Raw genomic sequence first — 22,684 nt, 5'->3', positions numbered from 1 at the left:
AGCAGAATTGCTATTTTGCTTCAAGCACAAAAAGGGCACAGGAATGTGCATAACATTATGAGCTATTCTACAAGTAACATGAGTTTTCCCTACTGACTAACGCAGTAACAAAGTGCACAGCTGATCAGTAATATCCATTTGAAGGTGTGGGCACCAGCTGAACAAACACATAACAACAAATTGGTTTCTTAGCACCTGCATGCAAAGCTGTGAACTTTGAACAGTGTGTATCATTCAGAACAAGTACATTAACAGTGAATGGAACAAGTTAGATTACAATAAAAAATTACAAATTGTGCTTCACAATTGAGATCCTTGGGAATAAAACAAAATGTAACACGGACCGAAATGAGCAATATGATTAAGTAATAAGCAACAGATTAGAGAATTCCTAGACATTTTCCCTGGTTTGTGTGGAATTAATGTCATGATATTGCCTTTGCAGATCAACGTCTACAGCTCCTGTGGCTTTCCAAATGAAGGGGTTTTTTTTAAGTGGAATGCACTCCAATAATTAGCTCTCACTAATGTGGAATGAACTGCCCTGGAATTACTCGTCTTATCTTGGTCTCCTGTTTTTAACAATGGTTGAACGTGAGTTCTCCAACCCACGGCTACTAGTCCTGTAGCCGGACAGACTGCAAAATGATGGTCAGTGCCTCTAGTATTTTATCCTTAGATTGGTTTACAGTTTTTCTCAGTCGTCTAACCATGCTGATCAAAACAGTAGTCACATTCTCAATATGGATGGCACTGCCCACAAAAGACTAACATGTGAAAACTCTTCATTCTCAGTGCAAAAACAAAGTTCAAAGTAAATCTTATTATCAAAGTACATATATGTCCCCATATACAACCCTGAGATTCATCTTCCCAGGTGCATACTTAAAAAATCTGTAGAATAGGAACAATAACAAGATCAATGAACAATCAACTAGAGTGCAGAAGACAATAAGCTGTGCAAATGTGAATATAAATAAATGGCAACAAATAATGAGTACATGAAATAACAAGATAACCAGTCTTTAAAGTGAGATCGTTGGTTGGTTGTAGGAATGTTTCAATGATGGTGCAAGTGAGTCTATTCAAGAGCTTGATGGTTGGGGGGTCAAAACTGTTCTTGAGCTTGCTGGTGCGAGTCTTGAGGCTCTTGTACATTTTACCTGATGGCAGCAGTGAGAAGAGTGCACAGCTTGGGTGGTGGGAATCCCTGACGACAGATGCTGCTATACTATGACAGTGTTTCATGTAGATGTGCTCAATGGACAGGAGTGCCTTACCCTGAAATACTGGGCCGAATCCTCTACATTTTGTCGGATTTTCTGTTCAAAGGCATTGGCATTGGTGTTTACATACCAGGCTCTGATGCACTACTCTCCACTATACGTCTATAAAATACTTGCAGCAAAACTGAATAATTCAATTAAATTATTCACTCCGCATTGTAGCACCAGAGTCTGGATCCTAAAGCAGGCACTACCCAGTGCTCGGGCAATTTAAAGACTGGAAGCTCGAATGTCAGGAACGGAGGCGAGGGTCGGGCTGGTTTCACTGGCTCTCCTGTGAATGTTCATTCCTTGCTCCACAGCACCGTGGCTGTGAACTGATCTGGCTGCTCTGTGTTTTTGCTCTGCTGGTGTGATGAACTGGGATCGAGGCTTGGGCGCACCCCAGCTGCTCCAGAGGCTCCAGGGTTTAGAGGATTTGCATATGCCAGAAATTTTGAGCAACACACGCAAAATGCTGGAGGAACTCAGCAAGTCAGGCACTACCTGTAGAGAGTGATAAACAGTTGACGTTTCGAGCTGAGACCCCTTGACAGACTGACTTGTTTCCTTTGTGCTTATCCTCAATTCCTTGAATCACCTTCTTGGCTACTTCCTATTGCTCTAAGTCTGATTTACCATCAATAGCTGGTTCTAGATCAAATTTGCTAGATCATTTCTTAGTCTAGTAAAATTGATCTTCACCTAATTTAGAACCCTTTCTCCCATGTTATCTCTGTCCTTTTCCATCTCCATGCAACATCTGTCTAAATAATTTTAAAAAATGACACTGTATACAATTACACTGGATGCAAATTTAAAATCATAATTCCATCCATGACCATCCCTACTCTTGTTGGGCTTGCTACATACTGGTTGATCACACTCTCCAGAACGTAATGCAGAAACCATTACTGTCACTACCTGTAAAGGTTCTGTGTGTTCTCCTCGTGACTGCATGGGGAGTGCTCCGGTTTCCTGCAACAAATCAACAGGTTGGTAGGTTAACTGATCTTTGTAAATTGTCCCGTGATGAGGTAGGATTAAATCAGGTGATTGTTGGACGGCCTGGCTCAAAGGGCCTATTCTGTACTGTATGTCAATAAATAAACAAACAAATGAACAAATAAATGAAATGTGTGCATGCTCTAATTCTCCAGCATAAGGATTTCAAAGCATACAAACTTTTGTAACTTTTAAAGTCAATTGTTCATGATATTTCACCTTTGACTATAATCTTATTTATGTGATTCAAATTTTATTTAGTATAAAGTTTCAAAGCTAACTAAAAGCTGTGGTTTTTGCCTCTTGATGTACTCTGTGTGAGAATGCTGGAAGAGTGCAACTGCGGTCAGGAGATTATTGTTCCAAAAACCTTTCTGCATGTAGGGACTGGGTATTGGCTGTAACAGGTCTTTGTAAAGAGGTGTCCATTAAACAATACCAAGCATCCTAGTAAATTAAAGATTGGCAGCAAAAATGCTATGCATTGTTTAAGCATATGTAGCATCCATGCCCCCAATTTACCCCCGATCGCCTAGGGTGAACTGCTGTTGCCCCGCCAATTGAGCAATACTTTGGTGTAAATATGGAGTAATGCCCTCCCCTAGTACACGCTCATAACATAAATACCAGACAAAACACCAAAGGTGGGTAAATAATTGCAACTTTATAGTTATTCCTTAGTGATGGCTTAGTAGAAACAGATAACCTACAGGCGCCAAATTAGTAAATTTATCAGTTTGTGCAAATAATATTTTAATACGTTTGAGCTCACGCCTCTGGTTCTATCCACAACGACCTTCTGAGCATTTTGCCACCGTCCGAACCGCCGATATCCTGTATCTGCCGCCCTGGAACCGCAGTCCGCTCCTCACACGTCCGTCTTCCTCGCTTGCCTCCTGAAAAAGACCACGAACTCCCGCTCAGCTTACACTTTCAAGATAGCATAACAGTTCTCCATTGGTTAGTTCCCCTGTTATCTACTGTTATAACCCAAACAGTTCAGATACAGAAGCCCATTACAGCATTAAGTAACATTACAGAGAAGCCATTTTGTTAGCATGAACAGTTAACACCACAGTTACTGGTACTGACAGCCCTACCCATAGTTTTGAGGAAATTGTTGCTACAGCATTAACAACACTAAAATCCTCATAATTTGAAGTCAATTCTTGAAGATTACCTGGAATTATGGTGTGGTGAACAGCAAGTGATATTCTATTGGTGGGCCCTCTGTGGAGGTCAATCCTGAATCCACATGTTCTGGTGCTGTGAGGGCAAGATTAAGTGGTGGCTGTGGTTAGTGGCTGGGTATTTTTGGTTGTTTAGTTTCTTCTTCCACAGCTGCCGCTTGCTCTCTGTGACAAAGCGGAGGTCACTCACACGTGACCAGATTTTCTGTACCAGGTGTATCTATTGAGTGCAATGTCACCTCAGTTTTTAAGTGTAATGTTGAATTTCTTCAGGCTGATTTTGATGTTATCTTTGAAACGTTTCCTTTGCCCACTGGGGGCTCGCTAGCCTTTTTTCAACTCGGAGCAAAGGATCTGTTTGGGGAGATGTGAATAATACATCTGAATGACTTGACCTATCTATCAGAGTTTATGATACATTATCATGGTGGAGACGCTGATCATATTGGTCTCCTCCAGTGCACTGCTGTTGGTATGTCTGTCCTTTCAGCTGATCCACAAAATCTTTAATATTTGTTCCAGGGCTTTTAGGTGCCTAATGTAGGTGATCCATGACTCGGCTCCATACTAATGTCAGAAGGATGACTGCTCCATAGACCAAAAATTTTGTTACAGCATGGACACAGGCTCTTTTGCAAACTATGTCTAAATCAAACCTCCAGTTCTTATCTATACGTCATTTTCTAGCACATGGCTGGTAGCCTTCTATCAACTGGCAAGTCAAATGCTGGTCTAGATACTCCTTCAACGTTAAGAGATCCTCTGAATTTTCTGCCCCTTACCATAAGCATTCCAGGTATGCAGAGAAATTGTAAAGTCTGTTTTCAGAGGAGGCTGAGGTGGGGTACCTGTTTCAGGAATACAGAATTATGAGGAATACGGTGTAAAGTGTAAGAAACCTTTCTCCAGAACTAAAGTGTGTACAGGGGAAAAGTTTTTGACAATTTACTCCATGTCCATCGCAATTTTGTACTCCTCAAACAGGACCCCTAAGCCTTTTCTGTAACAGCTTTTACAATTTCTCTGCATAACTGGGACACCCCACCTGAGACAGTATCGTGGTGAACCAACACTGAACCCACTCCAGTGCAGTCATATTTTTCTCATCAATGGTCTTGATTATAAGGGGTTAAGAGTTACGCAGAGAAAGCAAAAGAACGGGGTTAAAAAGCCATGATTGAATTGACTAGCAGACTCAATGGACCAAACGACATAATTCTGCTCCTCTTCTGTATCTTCTTGTCTCCTGGTCCTTTATCTCATTAGTCAGTGATAATTGTTTTATTATTGTCAAATATACTGACATACAGTGAAAAACTTCGTTTTGAAAGCCATCTGTGCAGATTATGTCAAAACATTAAGTATACTGAAGTAGTACAAAGTAAATTTATATTTAAAAAGTAGAATGGTTGCAATAGATTTAATAGATGGATATGCATTAGCATAATCTAGCACAATCTTGACAAGTTTATGGGTTGGATCTTTGCTTAAAGCAAATTATCTTCAAGACAATGGTAACAATAATTCAAAATCTATATAATTAATGGGCTATGGGTTATTTTGGAGTATCTAGTGGTCAAGAAAATTGCTCTACAAATACTAGCCTTGCTGACATAGAAATAACGATGAGCGTCTTGATTTATTAAAGTAAAACCAATAGCTATAAACTTCCTTATCTTTAATTTCTGATATACATTATCAGTAGTATTGAAGATTTTGATAATATTGAAGATCTATTATTCTATATGCAAACACAAACAGTTTTATTCATTGTAAATATACATTTCACAACAGCAAACAGAAAGACTTGCATTTATACAATGCATTTTATAACCTTGGGAGGGTCAAGTGCTTGAGATCCAATGAATGCCTTTTTGTAAGAATATAGAAAAAGCTGCAGATACATTTGGCCATAGAAAACCCCCACGAAGATCAGTCGGGTAAAAATCAGGTGGTTTGTTTTTGCAGGGTGTTTCTATTTATTCATTCACAGGATGTGGATATTTCCTGTAATGCTGGCATTTATTATCCATGTCCTATTGCCTCTCAGCTAAGAAGGTAATTACGAGTCAACCATGATGTCGCATCTGGAATTACACTTCGCAGTTTTTCGGTGATTTCATTCTTGAAGGAAAACAGTGAATTCAATGCCTTTTGAGGGAGTTCTGATAGTTTCATGCTTACTGTTTCTAAGATTTTTTTTCTGATTCTTTTAAAATTCCAGATTTATTGAATTATTTGAATTTCAAATTCCCATTGCCATTGTGGAATTTGAATGCAATGTCTCAATTTTCCAAAACTGAGGTAGTGTAGTTTTCGTAAATCAGGGTGCTGAGTATAGCAACACACAGAAAATGCTGGAGGAATTCAGCAGGCCAGACAGTCAGACAGGCATACTTTATTGATCCCGAAGGAAATTGGGTTTCATTACAGTCGCGCCAACCAAGAATAGTGTAGAAATATAGCAACATAAACCCATAAATAATTAAATAATAATAAGTAAATTATGCCAAGTGGAAATAAGTCCAGACCTAGTCTACTGGCTCATGGTGTCTGACACTCTGAGGGAGAAGTTGTAAAGTTTGATGGCCACAGGCAGGAATTACTTCCTATGACCCTCAGTGTTGTATCTCGGTGGAATGAGTTTCTGGCTGAATGTACTCCTGTGCCTAACCAGTACATTATGGAGTGGATGGGAGTCATTGTCCAAGATGGCATACAACTTTTCAGACACCACCATCAGAGAGTCCAGTTCCACCCCCACAACATCACTGGCCTTACGAATGAGTTTGTTGATTCTGTTGGTGTCCGTTACCCTCAGCCTGCTGTCCCAGCACACAACAGCAAACATGATAGCACTGGCCACCACAGACTCGTAGGACATCCTCAGCATTGTCCGGCAGATGTTAAAGGACCTCAGTTTCCTCAGGAAGTAGAAACGGCTCTGACCTTTCTTGTAACGTTTCAGGCTGAGGCCCTTCGGCAGGACTTCTCTCTATCGATGCTGCCTGGCCGGCTACATTCCTCCAGTATGCTGTGTGCTGCTCAAATTTCCAACATCTGCAGATTTTCTTTTGTCTGTTTATTGAGTACAGGAGTTGAGATGTTATGTTAAATTTGTATAAGATATTGGCGAGGCCAAGTTTGGAGTATTATGTCCATTTCTGGTCACCTATCTACAGAAAACATATTAAACTTGAAAAAGTGCAAAGAAGATTTACAACAACTTTACTGGGACTTGAAGCTACAGGTTATTAGGAAAGGCCAAATAGGTTGGGACTTCATTTCCTGGAGTGCAGGTGAATGAGAGGAAATTTGATACAAAATTATGAGAGGTATTCATAGGGCAAATGCAAGTAGGCTTTTATCCACTGAGATTAGGTGAGAATAGAACTGGAGGTTTTAGGTTTAGGGTGAAAATTTAAATATTTAAGGGGAATCTGAGGAGGAACTTCTTCACTTAGATGGTGATGTGAGCACAGAATAAGCTGCTGGCAGATGTAGGTTCAATTGCAACATTTAATAGAAGTTTGGATAGGTACCTAGATGAAAGGGGTATGGAGGGCAATGGTCTGGGTGCAGGTAGCCGGGACAGGGCAGACCAGGTGGGTAGGGACTACATGGGCCAAAGGACTTGTTTCTGTGCTGTAAGCTCCATGACAATATGACTCTAATTCTGGCTGCTCGTCAGTCGAAGGGTGAGCATCACCAGGGATAACACTACTGCTTTTCTTTAATGCACTTTCCTGAGACTCCTTGTATCTACCTTACAGAGCAATGGGGGGAAGGTGTAACCGCTGATCTAGAACATGGCTGCAGCAGTTCTTAAGCACTGCTCTATAGTGCCAGATGGCTCAGACCAGACTTTTGGTTCAATTTTCTAGAGATGTCTTGAAGTTATAACTTCATTATTTGTAGGTCAGGAAGCTACTATAGAGAGATGATGAAATCAAGTCTTTGCTGCTTTCATATTGTTTCTTTATTTCTAATCCGATGAAGAACTCCTGTATGACCTGAGATTAGAGTTGTAGACAGAGCAAAGCAAAACTCAAAACAGAAGCTGGCAATGTACTGGCCCTAGGGGGCCATTAATTATCAAAACAAAACAATAACTTTTTTTTCCATTTTAATGATGCTTACATATTGAAATAGATCTCCAAAGAATTTACAAAAGGCATTTACAAAAATTTACAAAAGAATTTAGGAAGTACACAGGAAGCAAATGGAGAAATGAGAGGTTAAGCCATGATCACAAACCACAGAAAAAGAATTTTGCATGCTCTTTTACCTCAGGGCGCTAAAGGAGTTTTACGATCTACTATATATACATAAAGCGGACACTGCAAGAATGTAAAACAATAGTCAGGATTTAATGAGGGTCTGAAAATGGGGGAGAAAGGGAGATAGATAGTGATGGAGAAAGAGAGAGAAAGGAGAGATGAGACAGAAAAAGCAAGAGAAAGATAGACAGATAGGGAGACAGAGAGAGGAGAGAGAGAAAAACAGACAAAGGAAGAGCGAGAGAGGAGAGAGAAGGAGAAAAAGTGAGTGCGTGTGTGTGAGCAAGAGAGAAAGATAGAGATATGATAACAGTGATGGTGAGGAATTTATTTTATAGATTGTGGTTGACATAAGTGAATAAACAGCTGAGTAATGGATCATATTTCCAATAGAAAGAGTATGTGGGGTGGTGGTGATGGGTAGGGTGGGGGCAAGTTTGGGGTAGTTTGTGATGTCTGGAGAGCTTTTCAGAATTAGAGAAGTGTTAGGTCAGGGATGATTTAAGCACAAGGTTAACAATCTATGTGGATCACATTAACTATGATTTATACTTTAGTCAGAGGGTGGTAAATCTGTGGAATTTGTTGCCACGAGTGGCCGTGGAGGCCAAGTTATTGGGTGCATTTAAGGCAGAGATAGATAGGTTCTTGATTAGCCAGGGCATCACAGGGTGTGGGGTGAAGGCAGGGGAGTGGGGTTGACTGGAAGAATTGGATCAGCCCATGATTGAATGGCGGAGCAGGCTCGATGGACCGAATGGCCTACTTCTGCTCCAATATCTTATGGTCGTATAAACCAGTACATTGAATATTGTCCATTTAATAATGTGGTCTCATCTTCATCTTGAAACAGTTCCTGTTGTTGACTGAAGGAAATGAGCAAAAATCTGTGTCTATCAGCAGTATGGCAACCCGCTTCTGAGGTCTAAACTCCTGGAACAGATCCAACTCCTGACGTCCAACCTGGATCAGGATGTGGACAAGTTATAAAGGTGAGCATTTTCCTCCCTGATCTAAATGGAATAAATTGTTCATCATGGTGCTATCAATTCAGGTTATCATTTTGAACTCTAATGCTGATGAAGTCATAGTGATATGTCTTCCAAACAGCCCCAAGTGATGAATATTGTAATTCTGTCCCTGAGGAGTTTATGATGGAAATCATAAAGTTGTGCAATCCATCTCCACTAGTCTTCCTCACACATCAAATGTAATCAGCAAATGGTGGAATATTTCAAGTGTGTATTCCCTATGGTTGTTTAAAATGATCTGAAAACACTATGCATTGTTGCATGAATTAAGTTTTAATTGACACATTAAACCTGGACTACTGCTTAGTAAACACTCTGACCATAAAATCCGGGTTTTTAAATTATTTGTTTATTTATTTAGGTATACAGTGCGAAACAGGCATTTCTGGCCATGCTGACCAGCAAGCCACCCCTCCCCCAAGTATAATCGCAGGACAATTTTCAATGACCAATTAACCTACTAACCAGGATGTCTTTGGACAGTGGGAGGAAATTGGAGCACCCAGAGAAAACCCGTGCATTCTATGGGGAGGATGTACAGACTCCTTACAGGGGAGGTTAGAATTGAACTCTGAACTGTGATGCCCTGAGCTGTAACAGTGTTGTGCTAACCGCTTCAATACCGTGACAATTTTATTTTAAAATAGAGGGGATTTTAAAATAATAGAAGCTGTGATTTTAAGTGTGGAGAGTGGAATTAAGAAGGTAAATTGATAGGGTTGAATTCGCATTTTACTGTGTTCATCTTTCTTGTCCTGATGAACTGTTTGAAGTGCTTGTGAGAGTGAACCCGTACTCCTGTTCTTGACTTCTGGATTACCCATGCGATGCATTTCAAGGATCATCTAGACACTTCCTCCTGCCATTGGCAGGGAAGACGAAGACTCGCTTGCATTTAGAATACTCGAGTTGTCCCTGAATCTACGACATACACTTCCATTCTTGTTCTCCTTTGTTGAGCTGGGAAGTCCATCAGATTTCTTACGTGCAATTTGTCTTTAAATAGTGGAGATGAAATTGAGCATGTGGTGCTGTCATTTTGCCTGTTTGACCCAACAGGTCAGGAAATCTGATAATGTCATATTAGTACTGTTGCTGAATAAAGACTGCACTAACAACCAGTAGTGCTGAAAATGATAAGTGTTTCCTTCTGCAGGTCACTATCCCATCCTTGCTCCCAGCATATCACAGAGTTAAAATTTAGCTTTGTGTTCCATTATAATCCAACTTCAAAATGGCATCACAAACAGAGTCTGCTTTATTTTCAGAACAACGACTAAAATAAGATCTGGAAAATTGCTGATAAGATTTTTCATATGGACTGAATTTGTGAGAGTTGCACAGAACCTACACGTTGTTCAACAACATTTGAAGGTAAGAAGGTATACAAAAAGAAGAGTAAAGCAAATCTTTTTTCTTGATCTTTGTTCTGTGAGCATAATCATGTAATACAGATTGCATTAAATACAACTTAATTTTCCTTTTTGCACTTTCATCCTCTTGAGAAGATTATCTCTAAAGTATGCCCAGATTGAACATGCAGTTATAAAACAACACGCTCTGAAGGAATGGCAAGTGTTGGCCAATTTGATCATTGACCTTGAAGTGAGCATTCTTTGCATGTGAGTGTGCAGTGAACCAGGCCAATAAACTTAATGTCAAATTTGACTTGTCTGCCAAGTTCCAAACTTGTAATTCAGTAAAAAGTCCAAAAGCTTCAACTCAAAAGAAACTTTCCATCGCCAAGATTGGAACAAACAGCATACAGTTTGGTTCAAGGTAATAACCAGCGGTGCCTTATGGTGGGGCAGACTCAGTACTGGTACTGACTTCCCAATGCTTACAGATCAACCCATGTCTATACAATTGACTCTCTGCAGGCATTGCTCCTCCTCCCTTCAAGGTTCAGGTGGCTTAGTACCACAGAAGAGCCATCAGATAACATCACTGCCCCCATCCTCGTGACAGCACTGGGCTGAGTGGTTGCCCTTCTTGATGGTATGGACCTGGTAATAGAACCATTGGGAGGTGTCCTTATTTGCTGAGCTGGATGTCCATTAGGGATGACCGTGTAGTTGGTGAATCACATGGTCTGTAGTGCCTCCTTCAGCTCAAGAATAGCTGTGGAGGTGAGGCCCAGTGGCAGGTAGACCTTGAGGTTCTCAACCTCTTTGGCTACCAAGTTCATCTGCAACACCAAGGAAGTGGGGATTGGATTGAGTAAGACCACAGTTTTCTGCTGATTTTCATAATTTAAAGGCAGTTTTAGAACAGAGGTTCAGGGCAAGAAATTAGTGGGCAAAGAGGAAATGTTAAAGAGAAACATAATGGGAAGCAACAGTGGAGTAAAGGAGAAATTTGTTTGGGTGGAGTAATCCTGTTGAAGGGAAGAACTGGAGGAAAGCAGACATCCCCAAAAGAGAAAGTTTATAATGTTGGAGAATCTGAAGTTTAAGGGCAAGGTCAAGTTAAATTAATCCTCAGCTATACACACGTATATAGCTAAATGAAACAGCATTCTCCGGGGCCTAAGTACAAAATTCTGTAATACCATCACACAGCGCACAGCACAGAGCACATATATTTACAATAGTGCATACAGTCACAGGAAAATAGCATTAGCTCAAGTCCCTGAGTGGCATGGACTGATGGCATGTTGTCCTGGAGCCACACTTCTGCAAGAACAAGCATGCAGCAGATCCTCATCACGCCACCTGTGCAGCCACAGCCCAGTGCAATCCAACACGGCTTCCACCGAGCAAACACTGGAGAGCAGCACCCAACGGGAGGGACTAGACCCAACCCAGCATGGACTCAAGCACATCCGCCAAGCCTCTGCTCTCTTCCACACCGCATCCACGCCTCCCTCCCCGTGTGGCTGCCACTGGTGATTCTGCAGTGTGAAGGTCCAGTCTGCGCAACAACCGAGGCCATGCCGCTCCCCTGCTGTTGGGCTCACCAATGATAATCAGGAAAAGACCATGAGGTATAGGCCCTTTAGTCCATCCCGTCTGCATGGTTGATGAAAAGGAGAAACGTCTTAGAAAACACGCACAACTCAGGGGAGGAACTCAGCAAGTCAGGTAGCATCTATGCAGAGGAATAAATAGTCAACGTTACAACTGAGACTTTCATCAGTTCAGGTCCCTTCTTAGGAATGTGATCAAGAGATCACAATAATACAAACATACAAAGCTCTGTCTCTGACATACTAACACCATTTTATAACGCAAAACCCAGAGTTAAAGGTATGTCTGAAATTAGTTTGGGGTTTGAAGCTGAAAGACTAATTGGATATTTGATTGCAAACGGCACAGCGGGAAATCATGCATCAGTGTGTCCTGTTGGACAAAGGGTCCAAAAAGCACCAGGTTTGGTATAAGATTGGTCTTTGCTTAATTTTGCACTTTATAATGTCACATGATGTTCCTAAGATCCTACCCACCGCTTAAAGCAGATGACAAAGACAAGAGATGCTGCAGATGCTGGAAATCCAGATTAACACATACAAAATGCTGGAAGAAATCAGCAGATCAGGTGGCATCTATAGAGAGGAATGAAGGGTTGACATTTCAGATTGAGACCTTTCATCAGGGCACTACAGAGACAAGGACACTCTCTTTATTACCCATACCAATTCTCATAGAGGAATCAGAAGTGGAGAGAGTGAGCAGCTTCAAGTTCCTGGGTGTCAAGATCCCTGAGGATCTAACCTGGTCTCAACATATCGATGTAGTTATAAAGAAGGCTATACTTTATTAGGAGTTTGAAGAGATTTGGCATGTCAACAAATACAATCAAAAACTTCTATAGTTGTACTGTGGAGAGCATTCTGACAGGCTGCATCACTGTTTGATATGGAGGGGATACTGCACAGGACTGAAAGAAGCTACAGAATGTTGTAAATCCACAGTCAGCTCCATCTTGGGCACTAGTCTACAAAGTACCCAGGACGTCTTTAGAGAGCAGTGTCTCAGAAAGGCAGCATCCATTATTAAGGACCTCCAGCACCCAGGGCATGCTGTTTTCTCATTGTTACCATCAGGGAGGAGGTACAGAAGCCTGAAGGCACACACTCTGTAATTTGGGAACAGCTTCTTCCCCTCTGCCATTTGATTCTTAAATGGATATTGAAGCTTTGGACACTACCTCACTTTTCAAAAATATACAGTATTTCTGTTTTTGCACACTTTTTTTAATCGATTCAATATAATTGATTTACTTGTTTATTTATTATCATTACTTTTTCCCTCTGCTAGATTATGCATTGCATTGAACTGCCGTTGCTAAGTTAACAAATTTCACGTAAACGCCAGTGATAACAAACCTGATTCTCGTTCTGATTCTGATATTGAGGGGAGGATTCACTAATATACATGAAGCTATGTGTATTTGGAGGTACATCCATTCTATCATCAAGGTAAAAACAGGGTACAGGAATCGATGATTGATTGTGGTCATGTTGAATGCTGGAGTGACCCTGATGGGCTAAATAGCCTATTTTTCTCTTAGTTTCTATGTTCCCATTAGTCAGCAAGCCATAGTGAATGCCTTGTTATGGCCTCAAAGCTAAATTACTGTGAGCAAACACTTCTCTCACTACACGACAGGGAAGGAGCTGCTGGGATACTTTCTTATCAGTACTGCAAAATAATTCAGAATAACTGGGATCCTTTCAGTCAGATGTTTATGATTGTCAGAACATGTGGATTCACTCACTTCCTGGTTTCGTAAGTTTTGTCGACAGCCCACGTTAACCTTTGTACACCTGGGATCAGAATTAATTGTCAGGATAGTCCTTCTGCTACTGCAGCACGTGGCTGTACTAAACTTTGTCTCCTTTTATTGGGTAACTATTTTCTGGTGATAGATGGTTATGCTTACAAACAGTAAAAATGTTCCACTGTATTCACTGAAGAACAAAAACAGTCTGCAACAGGAAACCAACTTTTATCTTTGGCTGCATGACATTAAGAACATCTTTCAAAGTTTCAAAAGAAGACAAGGTTAATAGAAACAGAAACATAGAAAACCTACAGCATAATACAGGCCCTTCGGCCCACAATGCTGTGCTGAACATGTACTTACCTTAGAACTACCTAGGATTACCCATAGCCCTCTATTTTTCTAAGCTCTATGTATCCATCCAGGATTCTCTTAAAAGACCCTATCGTTTCCACCCCTACCACTGCCGCTGTCAATCCATTCCACGCACTCACCACTCTCTCATTTTAAAATCTTGTTTATTAATTATTATTGATCAACAAAAAAGATACATTAAGTCAATATGTCATTATGTACAATGAAGAATTAAATTAGCAAATAACTGATTAACTGGAAATATGATATTGTAGCTATTAGTGAAACATGGTTGCAGGAGGGGTGTGGTTGGCAACTAAATATTCCTGGATTTCGTTGCTTCAGGTGTGATAGAATCAGAGGGACAAGAGGGGGAGGTGTTGCATTGCTTGTCCGAGAAAATATTACAGCGGTGCTTTGGCAGGATAGTTTAGAGGGCTAATCTAGGGAGACCATTTGGGTGGAATTGAGGAATGGGAAAGGTGTAGTAACAGTTATAGGGGTGTATTATAGATCACGTAATGGGGAGCAAGAATTGGAGGAGCAAATTTGTAAGGAGATAACAGATATTTGTAGTAAGCACAAGGTTGTGATTGTGGGAGATTTTAATTTTCCACACATAGACTGGGAACCAATTCTGTAAAAGGGCTGGATGATTTGGAGGTTGTAAAATGTGTGCAGGATAGTTTTTTGCAGCAATACATAGAGGTACTGACTAGAGAAGGGGCAGTGTTGGATCTCCTGTTAGGGAATGAGATAGGTCAGATGACAGACGTATGTGTTGGGGAGCACTTTGGGTCCAGTGATCACAATAGCATTAGCTTCAATATAATTATGGAGAAGGATAGGACTGGACCCAGGGTTGAGATATTTGATTGGAGAAAGGCTAACTTTGAGGAGATGCGAAAGGATTTAGAAGGAGTGGATTGGGACAATTTGTTTTATGGGAAGGATGTAATAATGAAATGTAAGTCATTTAAAGGTGAAATTTTGAGGGTACAGAATCTTTATGTTCCTGTTAGGTTGAAAGGAAAGGTTAAAAGTTTGAGAGAGCCACGGTTTTCAAGGGATATTGGAAACTTGGTTCGGAAAAAGAGGAAGATCTACAATAAATATAGGCAGCATGGAGTAAATGAGGTGCTTGAGGAATATAAAGAATGTAAAAAGAATCTTAAGAAAGAAATTAGAAAAGCTAAAAGAAGATACGAGGTTGCTTTGGCAAGTAAGGTGAAAATAAATCCAAAGGGTTTCTACAGTTATATTAATAGCAAAAAGATAGTGAGGGATAGAATTGGTCCCTTAGAGAATCAGAATGAACAGCAATGTATAGAGCCGAAAGAGATGGGGGAGATTTTGAACAATTTCTTTTCTTCGGTATTCACTAAGGAGAAGGATATTGAATTGTGTAAGGTAAGGGAAACAAGTAGGGAAGTTATTGAAACTATGACAATTAAAGAGGAGGAAGTACTGGTGCTTTAAAGGAATATAAAAGTGGATAAATCTCCGGGTCCTGACATGATATTCCCTAGCGCCTTGAGGGAAGTTGGTGTAGAAATAGCAGGGGCTCTGACAGAAATATTTCAAATGTCATTAGAAACGGGGATGGTGCTGGAGGATTGGCGTATTGCTCATGTGGTTCCATTGTTTAAAAAGGGTTATAAGAGTAAACCTAGCAATTACAGGCCTGTCAGTTTGACATCAGTGGTGGGTAAATTAATGGAAAATATTCTTAGAGATGGTATATATAATTAAATGGATAGACAGAGTCTGATTAGGAATAGTTAGCATGGATTTGTGCATGGAAGGTCATGTTTGACAAATCTTATTGAATTTTTTGAAGAGGTTACGAAGAAAGTTGATGAGGGTAAAGCAGTGGATGTTGTCTATGTGGACTTCAGTAAGGCCTTTGACAAGGTTCCACATGGAAGGTTAGTTTGGAAGGTTCAATCGTTAGGTATTAATATTGAAGTAGTAAAATGGATTCAATAGTGGCTGGATGGGAGATGCCAGAGAGTAGTAGTGGATAACTGTTTGTCAGGTTGGAGGCTGGTGACTAGTGGTGTGCCTCAGGGATCTGTATTGTGTCCAATGTTGTTTGTCATATACATTAATGATCTGGAGTATGGGGTGGTAAATTGGATTAGTAAGTATGCAGATTATACTAAGATAGGTGGCATTGTGGATAATGAAGTAGGTTTTCAAAGCACGTAGAGAGATTTAGGCCAGTTTGAAAAGCGGGCTGAACGATGGCAGATGGAGTTTAATGCTGCTAAGTGTGAGGTGCTACATTTTGGTAGGAATAATCCAAATCGGACATACATGGTAAATGGTAGGGCATTGAAGAATGCAGTAGAACAGAGTGATCTAGGAATAATGATGCATAGTTCCCTGAAGGTGGAATCTCATGTGGATAGGCTAGTGAAGAAAGCTTTTGGTATGCTGGCTTTTATAAATCAGAGCATTGAGTATAGGAGTTGGGATTTAATCTTAAAATTGTACAAGGTATTGGTAAGGCCAAATTTGGAGTATTGTGTCCAGTTCTAGTCACCGAATTATAGGAAAGATGTCAACAAAATAGAGAGAGTACAGAGAAGATTTACTAGAATGTTACCTGGGTTTCAGCACCCAAGTTACAGGGAAAGGTTGAACAAGTTAGGTCTTTATTCTTTGGAGCATAGAAGGTTGAGGGGGGACTTGATAGAGGTATTTAAAATAATGAGGGGGATAGATCGAGTTGGTGTGGATAGGCTTTTTCCATTGAGAGTAGGGGAGATTCAAACAAGAGGACATGATTTGAGAGTTAGGGGGCAAAACTTTAAGGGTAACATGAGGGGGAATTTCTCTACTCAGAGAGTGGTAGCTGTGTGGAATGAGCTTCCAGTAGAAGTGGTAGAGGCAGGTTCGGTATTGTCATTTAAAGTAAAATTGGATAGGTATACGGACAGGAAAGGAATGGAGGGTTATGGGCTGAGTGCGGGTCAGTGGGACTAGGTGAGAGTAAGTGTTCGGCATGGACTAGAAGGGCTGAGATGGCCTGTTTCCGTGCTGTAATTGTTATATGGTTAACAAAGCTAAGCAATATATCAATAATAAGAAAAAATAAAGTGTTAAGGATTTTTTTTGTAAGAAAAAAGAACCCTACTAACTGAAAAACAAAATGAGGAAAAAAACCCCATTGGAAACACAACCCAGGAGCAATAGATCATACAAGCTTCCATAAAAAAAATCAATCCACCAACTCAAATCCATCTAAAGAAAAATCAGAAGGAAACCATATTAATTAACTCAAATCAGATGATAGTAGCGGGTGAATGAACGTCACCTTTTCTCAAAATCAAATCAAGGATCAAAAGTTTGACTTCTGATTTTCTCCAAACTAAGACATAACATCACCTGAGAAAACCATTGTATCAAAGTAGGAGCAGAAGCATCTTTCATTTCAACAGAACAGTCCTTCTGGCCAATAATGTAACAAATGCAATTACATATTGGTCTGATGGAGAAATACCATGAATATATTGAGGAATTATACCAAATAAAACTGTCAATTTACTAGGTTATAAATTAATTTTTAAAACTTTAGAAATTGTAGAGAATATAGACTTCCAAAAATGTTTCAATACAGAACACGACCAAAACATATGTGTCGATGTGGCTGTCTCGGTTTTACATCTGTCAGACTGACTATCAACATTAGGAAACATTTTAGACAGTCTCTCCTTTGTCAAATAGTAACGATGTACAATCTTAAATTGAATTAAAGAGTGACTGGCACAGATCGAAGAAGAGTTAACTAACTTCAAAATCCGCAACCAATCTTCTGTTATCAAGGTCATGTTAAGCTCTCTCTCCCAATCTTGCTTAATATTAAGTGAAGGGTAATTGTGCTGTTGTAACAATAAATAATAAATTTTCCCAATAAAACCCTTCACTAAAGGATTCATTTTTAAAATAATATCTAACAGGTCAGAATCTTGTTTATAACCACTCTCTGTGTAAAAACTTACCCCTGACATCTCCTCTGTACCTACTTCCAAGCACCTTAAAACTATGCCCTCTCATGTTAGCCATATCATCCCTGGGAGAAAGCTTCTGCCTATCCACATGATCAATGCCTCTCATCATCTTATACACCTCTATCAGGTGACCTCTTATCCTCTGTCGCTCCAAGGAGAAAAGGCCGAGTTCACTCAACCTATTCTCATAAGGCATGCTCCCTAATCCAGGCAACATCCTTGTAAATCTCCTCTGCACCCTTTCTATGGTTTCCTCATCCTTCCTGTAGTGAGGCGACCAGAACTGAGCACGGTGCTTCAAGTGGGGTTTGATCAGGATCCTATATAGTAAATCAATGAAAACTTCTTAAGAAATCCAGTTATTGTAATACTGTATTCATTAAAACAAACAATTATAATCACAAGAAATCCTGCAAATGCTGGAAATCCAGAGCAACGCATACAAAATGCTGAAGGAACTCAACAATGAAGGAACTCAAAGGCAGCATCTATGGAAACAGTTGGCATTTCAGGCTGAGACCCTTCTTCAGGACTGAAAGGAAAGGATGAAAATGCCAGAATAAGAAGGAGTGGGGAGGGGGAAGAAGGACAAGCTAGAAAGTGATATGTGAAGCCAGGTGGGTGGCGGAGGGTGGATGCTGGGAGGTGATAAGTGGAAAAAGGCAAAAGGCTGGAGAAGAAGGAATCTGATAGGAGAGGAGAGAGGATCATGGGAGAAAGGGAAGGAGAAGAGGAACTGCGGGATGTGAAGGGCAGATGATGAGAAGAGGTAAGAGGCCAGAGTGGGGAAGTGAAAAAGAGAGAAGTGGGAGGGAAAATGACTGAAATCGATGTTCATGCCACTAGGTTGCTGGCTACCTGGATGCAATATGGTGTGTTGCTCCACCAACCTGAGAATGACCTTGTTGTGGCGGAGGAGGAAGCCATGGACCGGCGTGTTGGAACGGCAAGGGGCAGAGGAACTGAAATGGTTGGCCACTGGAAAGTTCCACTTTTTGCAGATGGAGCTGAGGTGCTCGACGAAACGATCCCCAAATCTACGTCAGGTCTCACCAGCGTAGATGAGGCCGCACTGGAAGCATCAGATTTAGTAGACAACCCCAGCAGATTTGCATGTGAATTGTTGCCTCACCTGGCTCTGGATGGAGGTGAACAGTCAGGTGTAACTTATCTGCCACTTACAGTGATAAGTGCCTGGAGGGAGATCAGTGGGGAGGGATGAATGGACATGAGAATCATGGATGGAGCAATGCCTGTGGAAGATGGAGAGTTGGGAGGTAAAGGTATGTTTGGAGATAGGTCCCATTGAAGGTGGTGCCAGCACTTTGTGTAAAACTGACCATTAATTATCTTTACATAAAATGGTCTTCAATGGCTCATGCATATCTTTCATTTCTCCACTCCCTGACATGGATATTCTCAGAAGCCAGATGTCCTTAACAATTATAAAAACTTGTATTATTCTATTTTGGATAGTTGAATAAATTAAAATGCATTGAAGTATTATGTTACCGTTTCTGCTGCACATGAATTATGAGATCGTATTTTCCATTTACTGACGATGTTGAGGTGCTGAATTTGAGACCACTAGTCCACTTCCACAGATTATTTATCTTCATTAAGCTATATTTATAGTGGAATCTTGTTAAAGAAGAAGCTGAATTTACTTTGCTGGTACGTGCAATGAGAGCTCGAATAAATCATTACCCACAATCAGCAATAAGGAAACTGAAAAGTGTGGAAAGGAAACATATTTGTCACGGAGAATGTTCTCAACAATTTTGGAAAATTTTTTAAGAGATATGTGAAAATCAGGTTGATGTCCAAGAAAGAGCTAGTTACTGTTTATCTCTGTATAGTTGCACTGTTTGATTGCAGAGTACTGATTGATTTTTTTTACAGACAAATCCAGTAAACCTAATCTGTGGACTTCTGCCATGGAATTCAGTGTATGCAGACAAAGCTTCACTGTCTGGGAGCAATGGGTATTTACAGACTTAATGGTTGTTTGAAAATATATGAACCCATCATTTGATTACTTGATTCTTTAGGTATCCAGTGAAACAAGCTAAAAAAAAAGTAATTAGACATCTAAATGCTCTTACTCTAGACTAGGCATTCCCAACCTTTTTTATGCCATGGACCAAGCAATGGACTGTAGGATGGGAACCCCTGCTCTAGACCTATCAATCTAATATTGCCTTACTCCTGAATAAAATAAATGAAATGTCTTCCTTTAATTCTTTCCAACTAAAACTGTAACAAATAGGTGCTGGATACACTCAGCAGGTACAGTATATGTAGAAAGAGAAATAGCCTTTAGCATCAGTACTGGAATAACTAGAAAACAGAGTTTTAAGGTACAGAAAGGATGAAGGAGGGAAAGATAGGCTAGGCCAACAATATCCTGGCCAATCAATGGGCTGACTTGCACTAGACCAACCCATCAAATATTTTTTACTCTAGCTTGGTCTGTTTCAGTATTTCTGTTCCTCCACCTACAAATCTAAGGCAGCATACACCAAGTCAACAAACGTAAGCTCTGCCTTTTAGCAGCGCTGCATATTTAATATAACTTATTCTAGGGAAAGCCAAGGAATATCTGTCCTACTCTGAAGTAGCCAACATTGAGGGCCATCTTAAAGTAGACTTAATGGTTTACCAGAGCCTATCCAAAATAAAATGAGGCCTCTATTAAGGATTTCAAATGTTTCAAGATTTGATTTACCAGTCAGCAGATAAATAGGAGACTGAAATTTGAGGCATTTCAAATATTTGTCTTTTGTCATCAACTGTTTACAAAGCAGATAACACAATATTGAAATCTTAAAGAAATGCAAACATGCTTGTAATGTGGACAATACTTACGTCAATAAGAAACATTGTGAACCTCACTACAGTACATTGTGATGCATCCAGCATCAGATGTGTTACAATTTGTACTCTGTTCCCTTAGTAAAAAACACTGAAACTCATCTTCCTTAGTAACCAAATGTTTCTGGCAGAGTGCCTATTAACAACAGAATGAGGCTAAGCAATACATTATGGAATTACTGGTTAATGAAAATTAAGGTGCTAGATTAATTCTTTTTTAACATTACAGTTAATGGTCACTTTGCACTGTTCATCAGCAAAGTGCTATTTACCAGTGGAATATTCTTATTAGAAACATTTAATGGCCAAAAAATGTCTGACTGGTATAAATTGTATGTTATATTCAAATATTGTTGTTCAGAACATTGAATGGTTAAAGTTTACTTTGACAAAAATAAATAATTAGATAGTGACTGATAACCTAAGCAGGATTAATGACTGATTTATGTTTGAACAGAGAACATTACAACACAAACCTGTGTCTGCCTGTACAACCACCTTTGGCAGTGTGTTCCATGCACCCAGCACTCTGTGAAAAACTTATCTCTGACATTCATTATTATTTGCCATAATAATGTTTGGAGATCCTTTTCATTGCTGGACTTCTAGGTTTAAATTGGCATGAATATCAATTCTATCTTAGTTTGTCTTTGATTTAAGCTACTTATGACATAAAAGCTTCAGATTGAATCTTCTAAAAGAAAGTTTTAGAAACATAGAAACATAGAAAACCTGCAGCACAATACAGGCCTTTGGCCCACAAAGTTGTGCCCAACATGTCCCTACCTTAGAAATTACTAGGGTTACACATAGCCCTCTATTTTTTCTAAGCTACATGTAGCTATCCAAGAGTCTCTTAAAGGACCCTATCATATCCGCCTCCACCACCGTTGCTGGCAGCCCATTCCATGTACTTACCACTCTCTGTGTAAAAAACTTACCCCTGACATCTCCTCTGTACCTACCCCCAAGCACCTTAAACCTGTGTCCTCTTGTGGTAGCCATTTCAGCCCTGGGAAAAAGGCTCTGACTATCCACATGATCAATGCCTCTCATCATCTTATACACCTCTATCAGGTCACCTCTCATCCTCTGTCACTCTATGGAGAAGAGGCCAAGTTCACTCAACCTGTTTTCATAAGGCATGCTCCCCAATCCAGGCAACATCCTAGGATATCTTCTCTGCACCCTTTCTATGGTTTCCACATCCTTCCTGTAGTGAGGTGACCAGAACTGAGCACAGTACTCCAAGTGGGGTTTGACCAGGGTTCTATATAGCTGCAATATTACCTCTCAGCTCCTAAATTCAATTCCGCAATTGATGAAGGCCAATGCATCATATGCCTTCTTAACCACAGAGTCAACCTGCGCAGCAGCTTTGAGCATCCTCTGGACTCAGACCCCAAGATTCCTCTGATCCTCCACACTGCCAAGAATCTTACCATTAGTACTATATCCTGGCAACATATTTGACCTACCAAAATGAACCACTTCACACTTAACTGGGTTGAACTCCATCTGCCACTTCTCAGCCCAGTTTTGCATCCTATCAATGTCCCACTGTAACCTCTGACAGCCCTCCACACTATCCACAACACCCTCAACCTTTGTGTCATCAGCAAACTTACTAACCCATCCCTCCACTTCCTCATCCAGGTCATTTATAAAAATCACAAAGAATAAGGGTCCCAGCACAGATCCCTGAGGCACTCCACTGGTCACTGACCTCCATGCCTCCCATCCCATGATCCTTTCCCTTCTCCAGCTCTGTATCACTTTCGCCAATCACCTTTCCAGCTCTTAGCTTCATCCCACCCCCTCCGGTCTTCTCCTAACATTTTGCATTTCCCCCTCCCCCCACTACTTTCAAATCTCTTAGTATCTTTCCTTTCAGTTAGTCCTGACGAAGGGTCTTGGCCGGAAAAGTCGACAGTGCTTCTCCTT

At 40.4% G+C, this 22,684-nt stretch overlaps 1 protein-coding gene across 14 annotated transcripts in view; it reads right to left on the bottom strand.

Annotated features, from left to right (window-relative positions):
- Window positions 1-22,684, bottom strand: part of LOC132400922 (general transcription factor II-I repeat domain-containing protein 2A-like) — a 78,755-nt gene that overhangs the window by 48,782 nt on the left and 7,289 nt on the right. For 2 of the 14 annotated variants that reach the window (XM_059982471.1, XM_059982470.1), the window contains exons 1-4: window positions 19,379-19,840; window positions 3,451-3,536; window positions 3,043-3,166; window positions 2,190-2,243 (exon numbers count right to left, since the gene is read on the bottom strand). In XM_059982471.1, the coding sequence (XP_059838454.1) occupies window positions 2,190-2,243; window positions 3,043-3,166; window positions 3,451-3,536; window positions 19,379-19,485 (371 nt within the window). In that variant the 5' untranslated portion in view covers window positions 19,486-19,840. Of the gene's footprint in view, window positions 1-4; window positions 1,773-2,189; window positions 2,244-3,030; window positions 3,167-3,450; window positions 3,537-19,378; window positions 19,841-20,734; window positions 21,041-22,684 lie in introns of those variants that run through there. The other 12 variants (XM_059982463.1, XM_059982466.1, XM_059982476.1 and 9 more) reach the window with 9 other exon arrangements.

The sequence above is a fragment of the Hypanus sabinus genome, chromosome 10 (genome assembly GCF_030144855.1).
Source record: "Hypanus sabinus isolate sHypSab1 chromosome 10, sHypSab1.hap1, whole genome shotgun sequence".
NCBI classification, from domain to species: Eukaryota; Metazoa; Chordata; class Chondrichthyes; order Myliobatiformes; family Dasyatidae; genus Hypanus; species Hypanus sabinus.
This window is presented reverse-complemented; position numbering and strand designations above follow the sequence as displayed.